This window comes from Motacilla alba, chromosome 4 (assembly GCF_015832195.1).
Source record: "Motacilla alba alba isolate MOTALB_02 chromosome 4, Motacilla_alba_V1.0_pri, whole genome shotgun sequence".
Classification (NCBI taxonomy): domain Eukaryota; kingdom Metazoa; phylum Chordata; class Aves; order Passeriformes; family Motacillidae; genus Motacilla; species Motacilla alba.
In genome coordinates this window covers 47,501,121-47,517,734 of record NC_052019.1, presented here as the reverse complement: position 1 = coordinate 47,517,734, position 16,614 = coordinate 47,501,121, and the positions used below count along the sequence as shown (strand labels likewise).

The 16,614-nt window shown below is 37.0% G+C and overlaps 1 protein-coding gene across 6 annotated transcripts in view; it reads left to right on the top strand.

Annotated features, from left to right (window-relative positions):
- Positions 1-19: 19 nt before the first annotated feature.
- Positions 20-16,614, top strand: part of GSTCD (glutathione S-transferase C-terminal domain containing) — a 45,473-nt gene continuing 28,878 nt past the window's right edge. The window contains exons 1-6 of one of the 6 annotated variants that reach the window (XM_038135072.1): positions 46-2,425; positions 2,908-2,938; positions 3,816-4,247; positions 5,443-5,904; positions 9,154-9,408; positions 10,116-10,209. In XM_038135072.1, the coding sequence (XP_037991000.1) occupies positions 2,259-2,425; positions 2,908-2,938; positions 3,816-4,247; positions 5,443-5,904; positions 9,154-9,408; positions 10,116-10,209 (1,441 nt within the window). In that variant the 5' untranslated portion in view covers positions 46-2,258. The other 5 variants (XM_038135076.1, XM_038135077.1, XM_038135075.1 and 2 more) reach the window with 5 other exon arrangements.

The following is a 16,614-nucleotide window of genomic DNA, read 5'->3' as shown; positions in this document are numbered from 1 at the left end:
AGGAAGGGGCGGAGCCGGGGCGGAAGCGGCCGGGCCGGGGTAAGGAAAAGGAGCGGGAGAAGGGCAGGATAGAGGGAGGGTGGTTGTGGCAGAGTCTTGGGGTTGCTTTGGCAGTGCTGCCTGGGCACCGGGAGCAGCTGGGGAGGCTTTAGGGAGCGGGGCTGCGAGGGAGTCCTGGTTCGGTGGTGTCGCTCTCTGCAGCAGCCGAGCTCAGGCGTGTGGTGCTGTCCCGGATCCCGGCTCTGTCCCCCGAGTCCCGGCTCTGTCCTTCATGGCCCGCCCGCAACTTTGAGTTCATTCGTAGAGCCGCCTGAAGCTCGGGTCCGAAGCTCTTCTGCGTTTTCCCCTTGTGTGCAGGGGTGGTCCTGAACGCATCCAGTAAATGGATCGCCTGGATAGGAATATAACTCCAGGCTCTCAAGTTAGGTGCCTTGGAGCACAACTAATGCTTTGCACTGAGTTAAATATCTTCCAGGTATTTGAGTGGCATTATATGAAGCATTTCTCAAATACGAACGTGCCTGCTTAGCAAAAGTTCCGTTTTACTGTGTAGTAATCAACAAATGAATAGGACGTTTTTCAAGGACTAAAAGGAAGAGGATGTTTATGTAGTTATATATTTGTCTTTAATTTTTATGGGAAACGCTGGTTTTTAAACTGGTGTTTTTCTTTATTACATTGTGAACAGGGCAGCTGAGTGAAGCTAATTTAGCTGTTGTTTAGTGCATGTTGAAAGGGAAGAGAAAATGGTAAAAAACAGAACTGCTAGTGAAAGTTACATAATATTTATAATTTTTATGTAGGTGTCCTTTATGCCAAAGGTAGGCGAGATTATTTATCTTTGTCTTTTAAGTTACGGTGCAAATCCTGTATTGATCATTGCTTTTCATTTTCCCTCTTTCAAACAGTGGCTACTGTAAATACAGCCAGCAGAATAAAAATCCATCTCTTCCTGCAGAATTTATGGTCTAATTAGAGAAGAAAGTGCTGGGAAAAAATACTGTGAGCAAATAGTGCAATGTCTTATTAGGCTTGGTTAGTTCTGTATCGCACATTTCATTTTGTTGTGTATGTCTGCATCTGCTTTTGTCTCAGTAAGCTGCCAAGGGATTAATAAACATATTTTAATGGTTAGGTAGTAGTTTTGTGAAAAGACTTAAGTGAGAATGGGCAGCCAGGTAGGCTGTTAAGCCTTTGAATTGAAAATCTGTGCATAAATCCACAAGGAATAGAGACTCTGCAGAGCCAAAAGAGTGTGGAAGAGCAATGGTTCTGGAAACAAAAAATATAGGAAACAACTTTATAATGTCAGTGCTTAGAGACAAAATCTTGGGAGGGATTCTCAGAAGTAAAATAGGGGAGAGGGATGGGTTGTGGCAGTGGAAGGGTGTACAGCTCAGTTGAACTGATGATTCAAAAAGGCCTTTTTTCTCACAGGAAACAATGAGGAAACAGAGGTAAAGTCACTTATAGACAGAACTCCTAGACAGATTATTTTAGTTTCTCTTCTGTGAGAGATTTGAGAATAAAATTAGCCTGACTGTAATTTTCATTGTCATAGACTGACCTTAAAAAAACCTCAAAATCTCACAGCCAACCAAAAAAACAAAGCCCTTAAGGAAAAATGTCCACATTTTTGACTTGCCCTAGGACAGACTTCCAGTGTGACACTGAACTATAAATTCTCTTTGTGCTTTTGCTTTTTCCCATGTGTAAGAGGAACACAGGAAACTTTCACCTTGCAAGGCTCTCTGAGAGGAAAGTCTGTGAGATGTTCAGTTACTGGTGTGGTGGAGGGACATAGAGATTTTGGCAATTACTAATAATTCAACTAAATCCAGACTGAATGTGTTGATATTCTAATGACCTGTGTAACAGGTTGTAGTAATTGTGGATGCCCAGTTTGTTAAAATTACTTCTAAGAAGTTTTTTAAAATAAATGGTAAGAATGGGTGACTAATAGATGGAAACTATAGGATAATATATTTGGAAACAGAAACCTTGTCAGAGTTTTCCAAAATATTTAGCAGATTTGCGTAGCATGAAAATGACCAAAATAGCTGATTGAGTCCAGGAACATCAACTAGAAGAAAAAATTCTGTGATGAGGTGAATGTGTATGAGTGGTTTGCATGCCCAGCAAAAGATGAACTTGTGAGCTCTTTGAGTTCACATGGAGAACAAAACTATTGACCCAAATGCATATAAGAGTACTTTTTAGTATTGAAAGAGGTACTGTAGTCAAGAATAGGAGTTTAAATGCTAGAAGCTATGGGTGTGACTATGGTAGCAGTAACTCTTCTTGATTTACCTCTCTGGCAGTGCCTTCACTGGATGAGTTCTACCACAGGGGTGTACTTAGGATATAGAGTCTGTCTCAACTTCCATGGTGTCAAGATTTACCCAATAAAACATCTTGTGGTGAAGTAGGTATGGCATTGGCATTGCTTGCTGTCCTGTTCTTTGTGTGGCAGTGTATTAATTAAAGAAAAGCAACAGTACTCATAGCAGAGCCACTGTTCTTGTCATTTAATGGTTTAAAAATGTTTCACTGCAACAGACATTAGAATTCTTAATGTCAAGTGGACTTGATTTTATTCTTCCACTCCCTCTTTGTGGGCAGTTGTTTTGGTCCTGTGGTAGGTAATACAAAGTAGTAAGTGTGATGTACATATCTACATGGAAAAAACCAGATTGAATAATCAAGGTGTATCAAATTAAATCTTTATTTTAAAATACTTGCATTTGTAAAAATGCAAGCAGTTGTAATTGTGCAAAGACCTTGTTAATCTAGACAGTAATGTGAAAGACTGATGCTGTTCCAGTGTCACTCATGCTTTATATATATATATGTATATAAAACCCTATTCTGGCCTTTCTCAGCAACATTTAAATTTCTCTTCCTCAGAGTGCTCGAGCTGTGCTCCGTGTCGCTTGTGGTAAGAGGGCCATCTAGTGTCTGAGGCTTTTCAGTGCCACCTGTCATCTCTCACCTAATGGGCAATTCTGCTGAGTGATGGAGCAGAAAAATTACTGCATCAGTGCCTTATGTTAAACTCCTATGGAATATTGTAGTAGGGTAAATGTAGTTTTCAACCCACTGTAAGGAAAATTAATGTGAGTTTTTAATATACTGAGAAGATATTAATTTCGGCTCTGCTACTGTTGAATTGGACTGCTTTAAAGTAGTTGTGTGTTTGAGGTGCTCATGTAGTATCATGAGAAGAATGTTTATTTGCTTATGAGTCCTTCAGTTATTATCTCACCCAACTCTAGATTAATTTTTAGCACAGAAACCAATATTATTTCCCATAACCTAAATACGTGCTATAAATAACCTTTTAGCAGTTACAAAAAGACAGATGTTAGTATTAGGGAACTGACTGTTGTAGGTATGTGCTCAAGAACTTGTTTTTTTAATGATGCATGGTTAATATTGTGGGAGATTTTAATCTAGAAAAACAAAGCCTTGCCCTAAAATGTTTATGCATTTAAAAATTAAAACCTAAACATTTACTTTAGGTTTTAGCTGATGTCAGAACAATGCTAAAATGTAAAAAAAAAAAAATAAATTACAGAGGTCATTTTCCTATCCACAATCTTGTATGTGAAGAGACAGTGTAGATGTGAAATCATTCTTTTCTCTCAGAAAGGGGCCTGCCAGTTATTCAGGCAGGATGTCTTTAGTAGTGTCTTATGTTAAAATCAGTTGCAGCAGATAGTGGAAGAACCAGTGATTGAATTTTTTTTTTAATTTTTTTTTTTTTTTTTATTGTGTACTCTTTTATGGATGTCATACTCTGATTTCTATTTCAGGAACTTCATCTCAGGAAGAAGATGAAAGATAATGTCGCTGAAGAACATTTATATTTGGCTTTTTCTCATCAGTACAGAGATAGTATCTTTCCTCTTCATACATCTATCTCACTGTTTTTGCTATCCTACTGTGACTGCAAATTATTTAAAGTTTTCTTAGTGCCGACTGGCGAAGATGTGGGTGATCAGTGTGTGACAAAAAACCTCGCTGGCGACCTCGAGGTCCACTTAATCTCCAGGTGTCAGCTGCCAGTGGTTGTGCAGAGCTGCAGTTTACCTGCTGTTGTCGTGAAAGATGAAAAATTCTGCCGAGCTGGGCTTTCCGTGGTCTTAAGACATATAATACAGAAAACGTTCGAGGCAGATCCATCTAAAAAGGATGTTCTGGAACTCTTGGGCTTTAAGAAGACCTGCTTAAAAGCCTGTGCTGAAGTGAGTGTGTCTCTCTCTTAGATACGTTGATTGGTTTTTCAATAAGCATTAAATGCTCTGAAGTGGACTCTTAATATTGATGTCAAATAAGTTCCTTTAGTAAAAAACTTAATTTGCTAAGAAAATGCAATTTTATCTGTGGAGAAGTACCTGTATTTTGGCACAAAGATGAAAAATAATTATTTTTGAAGATACTACTTTTTAGCAGCAGAAAAAGAACCTTAATGTTAAAAAGTAGGTCAGATCTTTGCTTCACGTCTAGCAGTATGAGTTATAAAGGTTGAAGTAAACTAAGAAATACCTAATTTCTTCCTGATTTTGATTTCAAGAGCACAGTATTTTGTTAGCCTTCACTGTCAAGGTGGCTTTTGTTTAGCTTATCCTCACCAGGTTGTCCAGTGTCTTTTCAGCAGAGGGCTAACTGGCCAGGTGGTCAGTCCCTAGCCTGTACCATTCCAGGGGATAACTCCCTCCTAGGTGCAGAATATTCTGAGTTTCACATCAGTTCCTCTCAGCTCATTCTCCAGTCTGTGCAGGCTCATGTGAATAGCAGCTCTATCTTGGAGTTTGTTGGGAATTTGTCTGCTCTTCTCAATTCCCTGTCATCCTTGATGGGAGTGTATTCCATCTTCCCCCTCCAGGTAAAGATGATGAAATGGGATAGGCCTCAGCGTAGACCCTTAAAGATTTCCACTCCTAACTGGCCTTCAGGTAGAGTGTGACCTGTTAACCAGCACTGCCCTTTGAGTTGAGATATCAGTCCATTTATCACGCAGCAGTTTGCTCATCTGGCAGCTCATCCATCTAGACTTGCCTTCCTCACGCCTCTCAGGAGGCAGAACTCCACCCTGGCATGATTGCTGTTTCCATGGTTGCCATTGATCACCTTGCCTTCAACTCAGTTCACAGCTTTGTTTCTTACGAGTTACACAGCCACCCTAATTTTATGTCAATAATAAGGAAATAAAAATACTCTGTACTGGACCACCGTTCTGTTATATATAAGATTTAACTTCCTAACTCTGCTGTTGTAATAGCAATACGGAAATATCTGCGTTTCTAAGATTAACAAAGAATGTTTTTAAAGCTGGAATTCCTTTGCTTGAAGTGATTGAGTAACCAAAGTAACAAGAAGTTACCCTGGATTTTGTTTCTCTTTCTGTAGAGACATTAATTAAATAAATTTATTTGACAGGTTAGCCAGTGGACCAGGCTCTGTGAGATCAGCATACCTCTGGCTGTTGAAAGATTTTTGACAGCCTCTCCTGAGCACTGCCAGGCTATTCCTCCTGACATTTTACTGTTGGAAAGGAAGCTTGGAGAGCCTGTCCGAGTACATAATGATGACAAAATTCGAAGGCAGAAACTTCAACAACAGAAGGCAGGTGCCAAGGCTGCAGTGCCTGTGCTTGGTGAAGAAGCAACAGAGGAATTAAAGCCAGGAGAAGTCCATGGACATCCACCCTCAAGTTTGGAACTGAGTGTAGCTTTCTCCAAACTACTTGCCCAGGAAGCACCAGATGCAATCAACAGGGAGGCCCCTCACATCAGGAGAACAAAAACCTCTGACCTTCCTCTCTTGGACCATGTTTTTGCAGAAGGGCTTTATTTTACTGTGGCAGATCTGGTGCTTTTGCCGTGCATCCATCACTTCTTGGTAAGCTGACAAATTCTGCAAATATCAATTAGTGTACTTGTATGTTTTTTAAGAACCTAAAAGTTGTAAAATATGTTAATTTGAACGTATCGTGGTGTTTCCAAAGTGACTTTAACCCAGAATCAAAGATTTGTCTTGTTTTTGTACAAATACAAAAACCAGGGATTGATGAAGTCACCAAAGTTACTTCTAGATACGAAGCACATCAGTGGTTAGTAAACTCTGTTAACTGTTTAAATATTATACTGAAATATTTTGGTACCAATTTGCCCAGAAAATAATAATTTAAAAATACTAGTACAGGCAACTTGAGCTCAACTTAAAAACTAGTTCTACAATGGGAAAAAATTCTGTGGTAAGACTGTGCAAGAGTCTTGCTCAGCACAGTCTGTGTACTTAGTTTTATTGGGATAGATGCATAGCAGAGATTTAAGGAAATTACAAGTATGTCTTTATTTCCCATCGCAGTAAAATGATACAGTGAGTTTGCCTCCTACAGTTCTATTCCTGCAGTTACTCTATGAGATTTATAGTTAAGCTGGTGTCTATTCCAGGAACATTTGCATTTTGATTTTGCAAGTTGGTTTGCCAAATTTCCCTCAGGGTGTTTGAAAACAAATGGAATTCCTGGAGAAGATGCTGTTAGTCAGATTGAGGATAACAGTCTCTAAAATAAAGATAATGACTGTCAAATATTAATAATGTGACAAATGTCCACTATATAACTTCTTTAACCATTATCATCCTCAGTGGATTTCTGTATGATGATAGCAATATGCTACCTTTGAATTGAGATGATGAGTTATTTTACAGAAATGCTTCTTAATTCACATCTGCTTTGTTTGTTTTGCAAATCACATAATTGGAGGCGAACAGCAACTTCTGTATGGATGATACTAAACAAAAGTATTAAGACAAAATGATTTCTTAGTATTTAAAAAAACTTCAATGTATTTCAGCCTTTGGTTTTCCAAGACCTTTTTAATTAAGAGCATATCTTTTTAGGCTAATATTTGATTTACTGGTTCTAGGCATGAGAAGATTTTTGCATAAGATACTTAATTGATTTCAGCAACGTAGTTGGGATCATTCTGTGGATATACTGTGAGCAGCCAAGAATTTGGTATTTATTGACTTTTTATATGTTACCCTTGAGCCCTGAACACCTTGAGGTGTTCTGCAGCTCATGAACTAGGTATTTTACAGTACACCTGTGTTAGCTCACACCAAGGATTGCCCTCAAAACCTGTCCTTCAGTTTCTTTTTTACCTAATTTACAAGAGCTCTGGGATAATGTTTGTTTATTTCTGTTTTCTGGTGAATGATCAGTTTCTGAGCAATTATACCTTTATGCCTGCAGTTGTCATCAAAATTGAAAAACGTGCATCTGAAAGCTTCTTGCAGGCCGTGAGTTGAAATTGGTCGTGTTGATGGAAGTCCCAGAGTTCAATTCAGTATTCAAGTGTTATTTGTCACTTGTAAAACTGGACTTGCTGGATTGTGTTTAAAAAAATCAGTTGCAGTTCCACTTTGAATTAAGGGTGTGAATAATAATGAAGTCTTAAGTGAGTATGTGTCTGGAAAATATCATCCCATAAATATGAGGAGACCTGACTAGCTGATTGTAATTATAATTACCAAAAGTAAGATAATGAAGCTGAAGGGTTGTTTTTCATTACCTCATTTGAATGCTGTTATCATTCTGAGGTTACCTTTGTTATGCCTTCTATTAGTTGTAGCTGTTGAAAATTAATAGAAGAATAACAAAAGCTCAGGTCCTCATCTGGGAAAAAACACTATTCATTTTTAAAAATACAATTTAGAACACTTGATAACAAGTGTAACAGTGCCTCTTAGAATTGCTTTCCAAAAGACTTCTTCCTTAACTGAATAATGTGGTTTTGCCCATGTTACTATTAGGTTATTAAATTAGATACTAAAGTTGCATAGTTCATCCTTTTGCTCCTTTAGCTATTGCTAATTACTTGTGATTACCCTAAGCATATTATAAACACAGCATGCAGGAGAGCTGTTGAAAATTTTGTGTAATTCCAAGTGTTCTTTACCAATTTCTATTTCCACACTTCGGACAGCTGCAGGGAAGAACGTTGGTTTTGCGTGGCCTTTTCTGCCTGTTCCTGTAACCGTGATTTTTAATTTTCTGTTTAAAGCAGGCACAGCATCACAGAATAGTTGAAGTTGGAATAACTGAGATTGGAAGTCACATCTGGAGCTCATCTTGTCTAAGCACCCTGCTCAGAGCAGGGTCAGCTAGAGCCAGTTGCCCAGGATCATGTCCAGTTATATTTTGAGCGTCTCTAAGGAGACTTCACAACCTCTCCTGTAAGAGGATGATCTCTATTGTTGTAAAATATTTGGGAATGTAAACAAAAGTTATTTAATTTCATCAAGTGCATCCTTTTTAAAAGTAGTTAAACTTCATCTTAAAAAGTAATTTGGGTATATTTTTTTTTAAAATATGTGCAACATATTCTTACTTAGGAAATGATTTTATTTCATTTTTTACACTTAAAATGCTAGTTTCTATTGGAAGCCCCATTAACTCATAATCACGTACACTTAGTTCAGAAAATAAATATACGAGTTACCATTATTGTATAAAAATATGAACTTAAGAGTCTAAAAAGTAATTCATGATTACAAATAAATATCCGGTACTAATTCAAAAAAAAAAGCCACAGATGTAGTGCAAAGACTTGAATAAAGACCAGGGGTAATGTATGCTTGTTGCCACATAGTCTAAGGTATTTCAGGCTTGTAGTTCCAGCAAAACAGCTGTTGGTGGATGAGCTTTTAAGAGGTACTTGTGGGGAAGACCATTCAGGTACCATAACGTCACACTTAGAGTTCAAGATTCAGTGCAAATTACTGCATTGGGGTTTTTTGTCTAACGACCAACCAAAACTAATCTTTCCTATGTTAGGAAATAGCACATATTTAAGAGTATTATTTATGTGGAGTTTTCTTGTTACTGACTGAAATTATGATTAAAGTTGGTCATGTAAACCTTTTCATCCTATTAAGCAAATGGGAATTGCAGATAAAGTCTAAATGGCCAACTGGCAATTCCATGTGGAGCTCTGAACGAGGTGATTTTTGTATTGCCATCATACTGTGAGTGCTTGTGCTCAGCATGGAGCTGAGTTCACTCCTGTAAGTTTGTGCCTTTTGGTGGCTTGTAGTGAGAAAATTACAGTAGCCACTAACCTTCTCATTTTATTATTTTAGGTTTCCAGCAAGAAACAAGGCAAAAATCTGGTAAACTTGCCACTGATATCCAGTTGGTATCGAAGAGTTCAGGAAGTACCTGGAGTAAAGAAAGCTGCTGGCAAATGCAACATGGAGCTTCTCCAGCTTCCGGAGTTGGTGTCAGCTCCGGAGGAGCAGCTACAGGACTCTGCTTCAGTTCCTGATGAGTTAGAAGAGGATCATGAAGACAGTCATTTTATAGGTGGTCCAAGGCCAACCATGACTAAGTTAATGGTAATTTAAGCTTTTTAATGAGTTATTTTTATAGCCACATTTGCTTGATTTGGAGTAGGTAGAATTTATTGGGATTGTACGAGCTAATTTTGACAGCCTTGAGCAGTTTAATACTCTTTATTTGTCTTAAATCTGATACACATTGACTTAGAAGTGATTCTACTTTTTTCTTCACTTCTGATATTTGATTCATTCAGGAATTGGGCAAAAATAGGACTGCTGGAGCCTTATCATTAATTCTGAATAATCAAAGTAACTTTTTGTTTGAATTGCAATATTGTATTTCCCTTTTAAAGATATTTATATGAAGAATGACAAAAAACTGTTGCTTTTATGTTTGGCTTCATTATCAAACCGATTCAATTGGGTTGGGGTTTTTTTTTTTTTTGTTTTGCTGTTTGATTAAAGCTTTGAACATCTGGGAACCCTAATGAGTTTTGTTAAAGAAAGCTGTCCATCATGTTCCATAATTCAGTATTTTTTGCATAGAAGCTGACAGCATTTCCTAAAAAAAAATTAGCAGGGCTTTTTTTGTGAGAATGAGGGAAATACATAGTTTGAATGTTGTATAAGGTAGAGTCATCTGCCTGTTCAGTTTCAGTGACAGTGTTGCTGTTTGATCTGATGCCATTAAATTTAGTGAGAATTTTGATACCATCTTAAGCAGGTAAAGAGTCTTAACTTATTTTTTTCCTTCTTTCATGTAGGAAAATGGGATTGAAGCAAAGTTTTCTCCTCATCCATGCCCCAGCTGGACCCTAGACTGGACCAGTCTTCCATCGGCAGTCAGTCCTGGGGAAGGTGAGAGTTTGTATGTCTGTGTGTGTATTTAACAGGGTCTTCTTTTCGTGAAGCTACTTAACTGTTTCATAAGAAAATATGAAGTTTTCAGTATGTTTCAGTATGTTTCAGTTTTCATTATGTTTCAGAGCGAAGACAGGTAAGCGACTCCAAATCTGTATTAAAATTCAGTCTGTTTGTGACACACGGTGACATGACTTCCCTCAGGTCATCAACAGCTGATGAGCAAACTGGGAACAAAAGATTGGCCTTGATTTCAGTCAGCAGTTGACACAACTCAAAAATCCTAACCAAGCTCAGTGCTTGGTTGTGTTGAGTTTTCCATGGAAGGTATCCATAGGTACCTTCCATAGGAATAAAGTTACTGTGGTTGTTAGTATGTACAGTGTCAGGTCAGAAAAAAGTGTATATAAAAGTGTAGGTGGTCACAATGTGAGACAGAAGGAAAATCAGATAAATCATGTGATTATTTCCCTGTACTGATATATGCCATCATAGGAAATGTTTTCATTTTTCCCTAGCAGGGCAGAGGCTGAAAATTTTGGGAAGAGGGGCTTGTTGAAATAAGAGTGTTGAATGGAAATACTGTGCTACTGCTGATTTATATGTGAGGTTTGGGAAAGAGAAGATTGTATTTAATTTTTGACCAACAAAGAAATACAACATCTTCTCTGTGGTTTTATTAGGCAGTATTAGAAAGGGGGTTTCATTCCTTTTTGGAACTTCAGTCAGTTGTGGAGTGTTTGTTTGTGTTCTTGTGTGTGTGAATGGATTCATTGTCTTCAGGTTCATTTCCTACTTGCTGCAAAGGCTTTGTGAGTATTAAGATCAGTTTGGCTGGATATGATTAGAGGTGCTTCCTTTAGGCTAACCCAAAGCACATGAAAGGGAAGAGGAGAGTGTGTGAATGTGGGGTTGGAGGGTGATAACCCCTGTTGCTGCTTTCTTACTCTGAGGATATATGGAGATGGAAGCTTTTGGTACTGTTACATTTTTTCATCAAACATGGTGTTCACTGTGAAACAAACAAAAAAGATTTTTTAAAAATAGGAATTTATTATTTTTTCTTTAAAACAGTTTTTTATTTATTGACTCTTTTATCCAACTGTGAAATTCAAGAATGAGAGGAGGGGTAACTGACCTACAGTCTTACAAAGCCTTACTACTTTTCTCATGAGTTGAAATGCTTGTTAAGTAGGAAGTAAAAGAACTTAAAAGTTGTGGTATTTCATTTGAAATGAACCATCATTTCAGTAACAGTATGCATGAGATGGTATTTACTTACAGAGGAAAACAATGTTTACATTTGTTGTTTAGAAACATCTTTGAAACTTCAGTACCTTTGAATAACACAGGCTAGAACAGTAACACAGAGCGCGGTGTTCCAGTTCTGTGGGATTAGCTGTTGTTTTCATTAAACAGTCTTGGTGGCTACCAAACAACAATCCTGAAGGATCAGTATTAGCTTCAGCTTCCAGAACTGTTATTAAGTAAAGGATACTTTATTGTAGTGTGACCTCTCAACAGAGAAAAGAAAATGTTGAAAATTTTCTCACCCTCATCATAAACAAAATTAGTTTTAAGGAAAGGAACAGCGCTTAATGATGTAATTAACTTCTTACCAATAGAAAAGTTTGTGACTTTGTGTCCATGTTAAAGTTGTTTGTAATTGCTCATAGAATTGAATAATACTATAATTGTGGAATAAATGGTGCATTAGATGCAGAGCTATTTGATTTGAAATAGTCAAAATTGATTCAATATATTCAGGTTGTTTCTGGGATTTTTTGTGAGGCTAGGTCACTCTTGTTTTGTTCTGCTTTTTATATTGGTATTACCTTTTGAATATTTTGACTTGAAAGCTGCTTTCTGAGTTGAGAATACATTATGTTTAAAAATCAAAGATGGCTTAGGGAATCTGACATTATGCAAATTGTGTATTTTATTTTGAAAGTTAAAAGCAACTGTATTTTTAAAATTAAATCCAGACAGTCATTTATTCTGTAAAACAAAAAGAGTTTAAAGAAACACTTTAAAGTTCTCTATTTCCCTTTCAAGCCTGTCAGTACTCTTTGAAAGACTTTGAAGATTTTTTTAACAGTGCTTTAGCCTATTTCAGTGACTCAGGCATCCTGAAGCAGGAACTCATCCTTCTTCTTCAGCTGATCTCTCCATATCAGAGAGCTCTTTGCCTGCAAGCCACATGGGTGTAACAATCCAAGGGGAATTCAACTGAAGCTGCTTCTCATTAACTTCCCCTTAAGTTACAGTTTTGCTGCACTCATTTAAATAAGTTTAAACCACATTTGTGTGTGCATTCTATTTTGCAGTTTAAGATTTGGAAAACATCTGATGGCAGTACAGCCAGGTTGCTTCGCATTCTTGATACATACTTGAGAAATAAATAATTTTCAGTAACAAAGAGAAGGCAAAAATGCTCATTTTTATAATATAGGCAATGCTGGTATATCTTCTTTTGCTGGCTTGCCTTGAAAAGAGTATTCTTACAAAACTTTGTGTTTCATACGTGACTTCTTAGGATCTTTTGCCTGTTCAGAGGTATAACATTGTGTAGTTGGCCTGAGGACAATTTTCATGGAAGCTTGAATGCAATTACTAATTTTTAGACAAAAAATTCTTCAGGTTTAACTGGAAATAATAACTTAGGCATGTCACCAAACCAGATAACTCATGGATGAGAATGTGCACTGTTCCTACTGTTACTGTACTCTTCCTCCCCTTTTCTTTTGTGATTGTCTTCTGTTACCAAGCAACACAAGGGAAGGGAATGAATTATTTTATATTTTTATAATACCTATTTGGGGACAGGAGGCAAAGCTATTACATGTTAAATTAGTATGTAGTAATGATTTTTAGGCACAATGATTTACTAAAATGAATACTCTTTGAAAACATAGCTAGTTTCCATGCCTCATGAAATCAATGCATATGCATTATAAGGATTACAAGTTCAGTATATTTATGTTTGCTTGAAGTCTGTTGCATTTTCTTAAGTGATGTTTTGATCTAAATGACAAGCCTACAGCCTCTGAAATATTCAAAATCTGCAAGGAAAAAACAACAGTTGCTGGTGTATCTTATTAAAAATCATGCTAGAAAGAATGATACCAAGTTCTAACAGCTGCATTTTGATTCAGTTGAGGTCACATTCTCCTTGGTGATTGGCCTGCTCTGTAAAATCCTGTTGTGATTAGTGATTGATGGACTTTCATGTGGCTGGTAGTCATACTGGAAGGTGTCACCTTTGTTTCAGTGCCTTGCTTTGTAAAGTTTAAGCCCTCAGGGAATTACTGAAGCTTTAATGCTTCATATTGAATATCCCCTACAACAAAAGTTCAGGTTTTGATGAGGTCTGATTCCTGGAGGTATGATTTTTATAGTTCATGAGTCCTTGTTAATTGGGAGTTTATTGGGCTTTGGAGAGCTTTCTTTTGTAGTGTACTGTACATAAACTTCAGTGTAGGCTTTTTTTAGTCCTGTTGTGGTTTGTGTTTGTTTACTGAACATACTAAAGAATTAAAATTAAATACTGCAGTTTGGCAGTTGAAATGTTTTACAGATTTATGGCTTGAGCACTGAAGACAATTCATAATGATTTGTTTTTGTAAATTCACAGTTGTCTTGGTTCTGGTGGTTGAAGCATGTTCTTGATTAATCCACAATTAACTTTGACAAAATGTCTGCACTTGACAGTCAGTGGCCTAAACTGACTTTACCTGCGTAGAATTAGAGTGTCACCTGCCCTTGACAGAAAACTAAGTTTTGTTTGTTAGACTGTGAGGTTTTTTTCTCTTTTGTCTCTGAAGTTATTAGACACGTGGAAGGGCATAAACCCCAAAAACATTAACTCATAGGTGCCTAGCAGATATTTTTTAACTAGGTTGTTAAATTAATTTTTCATATCGTAATCAGAAATCTTTAATAAATGTTAAGCAGCCTGCTAAGTAACTCTGCTCTTTGTTTCATTTAAATTATTTCATCTTTCTATTACTCCTGATATAATTGTAGTAGAGTTTACGAGTTTCCTTCTCCTTTTATATTTCTGTGTTCCTTATTCATGGGATCACAGAGCCCCTAAGTTACATTATTCATCTCTTAAACCAAAGGTTTAGAGGTTACATTTGTATTAGGTACTCCACAGCATGGAGGTGCAGGTCATTTTTTGTGGAAGATTACTGTTGAGGAGTGAAGGAATGCTGATCCATTCTAGCAGTTTGGTGTGGAACAATGTCCAGCAAATATCCAGATGATTAATATGGTTCAAAAAGACATTTTCTTTTGAACATGGCTCAAAATAATCATCAGAGGTATTTTTGGGGAATAGAAATTAATATATTTTAATGGTCAATAAGGTGTATTTAAGAGTGATATGGTGCTACAGAGTGTCACTTTGTGAGGAGGCGGTGATGACATATCTATCATATTTGTATTAATTAGAAAGATTTAGGAGGAGGAAGAGAAGTTAACACTTTTCTGTGTCCATATATTCTAGATATGCTATTGGATAAAATGTTAAATTTTTGTTGACATTATCTTAATAATATTTTTCCAGAATATACTAGTATCTTAGTATTTGCAGTTACTGTAAAATTTAAATAGATTTTCTGTAAAGTCAAGCAAATCTTGACTTTAAAAGGGATATTTGATGTGGCTCAGTATTCTGGTATGTCTTGCTGTAAAATGTCTTCACTGCTCATTTGAAGATTGTTCTGTATGTTTTGTCATTAGGCTTAAATCCCAATTAGATCAATGAAAGGCTGTATAGCTTGTGTCCTTTAGATCTTTTGTGTCATCCATTTGCCATATCCCAGAGTGTGGAGATTCATAATTCACTTACCTATGTGGCATAATTAACACAAGAATTTAAACTTAGGGGGATTTTTACTCGGTTTTGCAGTATTTTTGTAGGTCACTTACATTGCTGTTTTCGACTCATTGTAACTGAGGGACAGGTGAGTTTTAACATGGCTGTTCTGTGTTTCCTCTGCAAAGCCTAAGCTGTCATTTCAGGAGACCTTTGGTACCCCTGAAACAGCACTTTGGCTTTTTTATTTTCTTCAAAGTGTAATGTTTAGCTGTGCAACCTGTCTTTCAAGAGCAGAATCAGAGTTTTTCCCAGCTTTGTGTGCGACTTCTGGAGCTTACAATGTTCACAAACCACAGGAGGGCAGCACAGTCTCTTTGGATGTGGAACTGTACCTGGATGGACGGAGCTGTGCCCTGGACTAGGGAGTCATGCTTGAGAAAGATGCTTTTTATGTGGCAGTTTTCAGCTCAGTAATCTCTAGTCCCAAAATTTGGGACCACCCGTTGTAAAAAGTGATTTAAAACATTTCCCCCCCCTCTTTGAATTAGAGTTGGTAATTTAACAGTTGACACATTCATTGTGCTGGAGTACACCTGAAAGCAATAATTGCTGAGGCTGTGTAAACACATAGCAGAGTAACAATTTCTGACTTGAAAGTCTTCGAATCTGAGAAAACAGGTAACAGCTGAGCAGGGAGTGAAGGAGAGGGAAAGTTGATCAGCTCAACTTCTGCTGGAGTTTTATATTCTTTGGGGAAAGGGAGTAATTCTGGGAAGATATTTCTAAGGAAATGAGGAGCTTAATGGAAATTTTTGGAAATTTTTTTTCTGGCTTGCAAGTAACAACATGCAGAGATTTATGCAAGAGATTTTTTTTTTAATTGATTTTTTTTAATTCATTAAATACTGCAGTAGTTCAAGGGCTAGTGTTTTGGAATTAAAAAACATGGTAGCCTCGTAGGTTAGGTTATGTCTGGAATTCAAAGGAAAGGGAAATAACTTATTCAATATGTTAGAAAGAAAATAGACAAATGAAAGGATGTAAAGGAACTAACCAGTAACTCACTAATTTTTTATTTTGTAGCAACACTCTGAGCATGTGACCATCCTCATTAGGAGGGGAGAAAAGTGGAAGTCAGAATGTGAAGAGCTGTGTGGCCTGAACGTTGCACAGGAACAAAACATTGAAAATGTGCCCCAGAAACAAGGCAAAAAAGATTCTCTCTCTTAATTGAACCTCTTATGAATTATCTTCCTGATATAATCTTGCTTTCAGAAATAAAGGCACTGGGAATTACACAGAGGATAAAATCAGATTGACTAAGCGTGAGAGAGAAGGTATAGTCTCTGTGCTTATGCACAGAAAAGATTACAACCCAGAAAGCAAATTAAACTGAGCCCAAGTGTGTCTCCTTCTCTTTTTCAGTGTCAAAATAGTGCAAAGACATCAAAAGAATTTAAATTATGTTCTCACTCAAGTTTATTGACACTCATATTTTGTTGTGGGGCCAAGTCCTTTAAAAACATTATTTGTTGTTTCTTTGGGGGGCAAGTAGGACTTGCTGGAAATTGAAATAT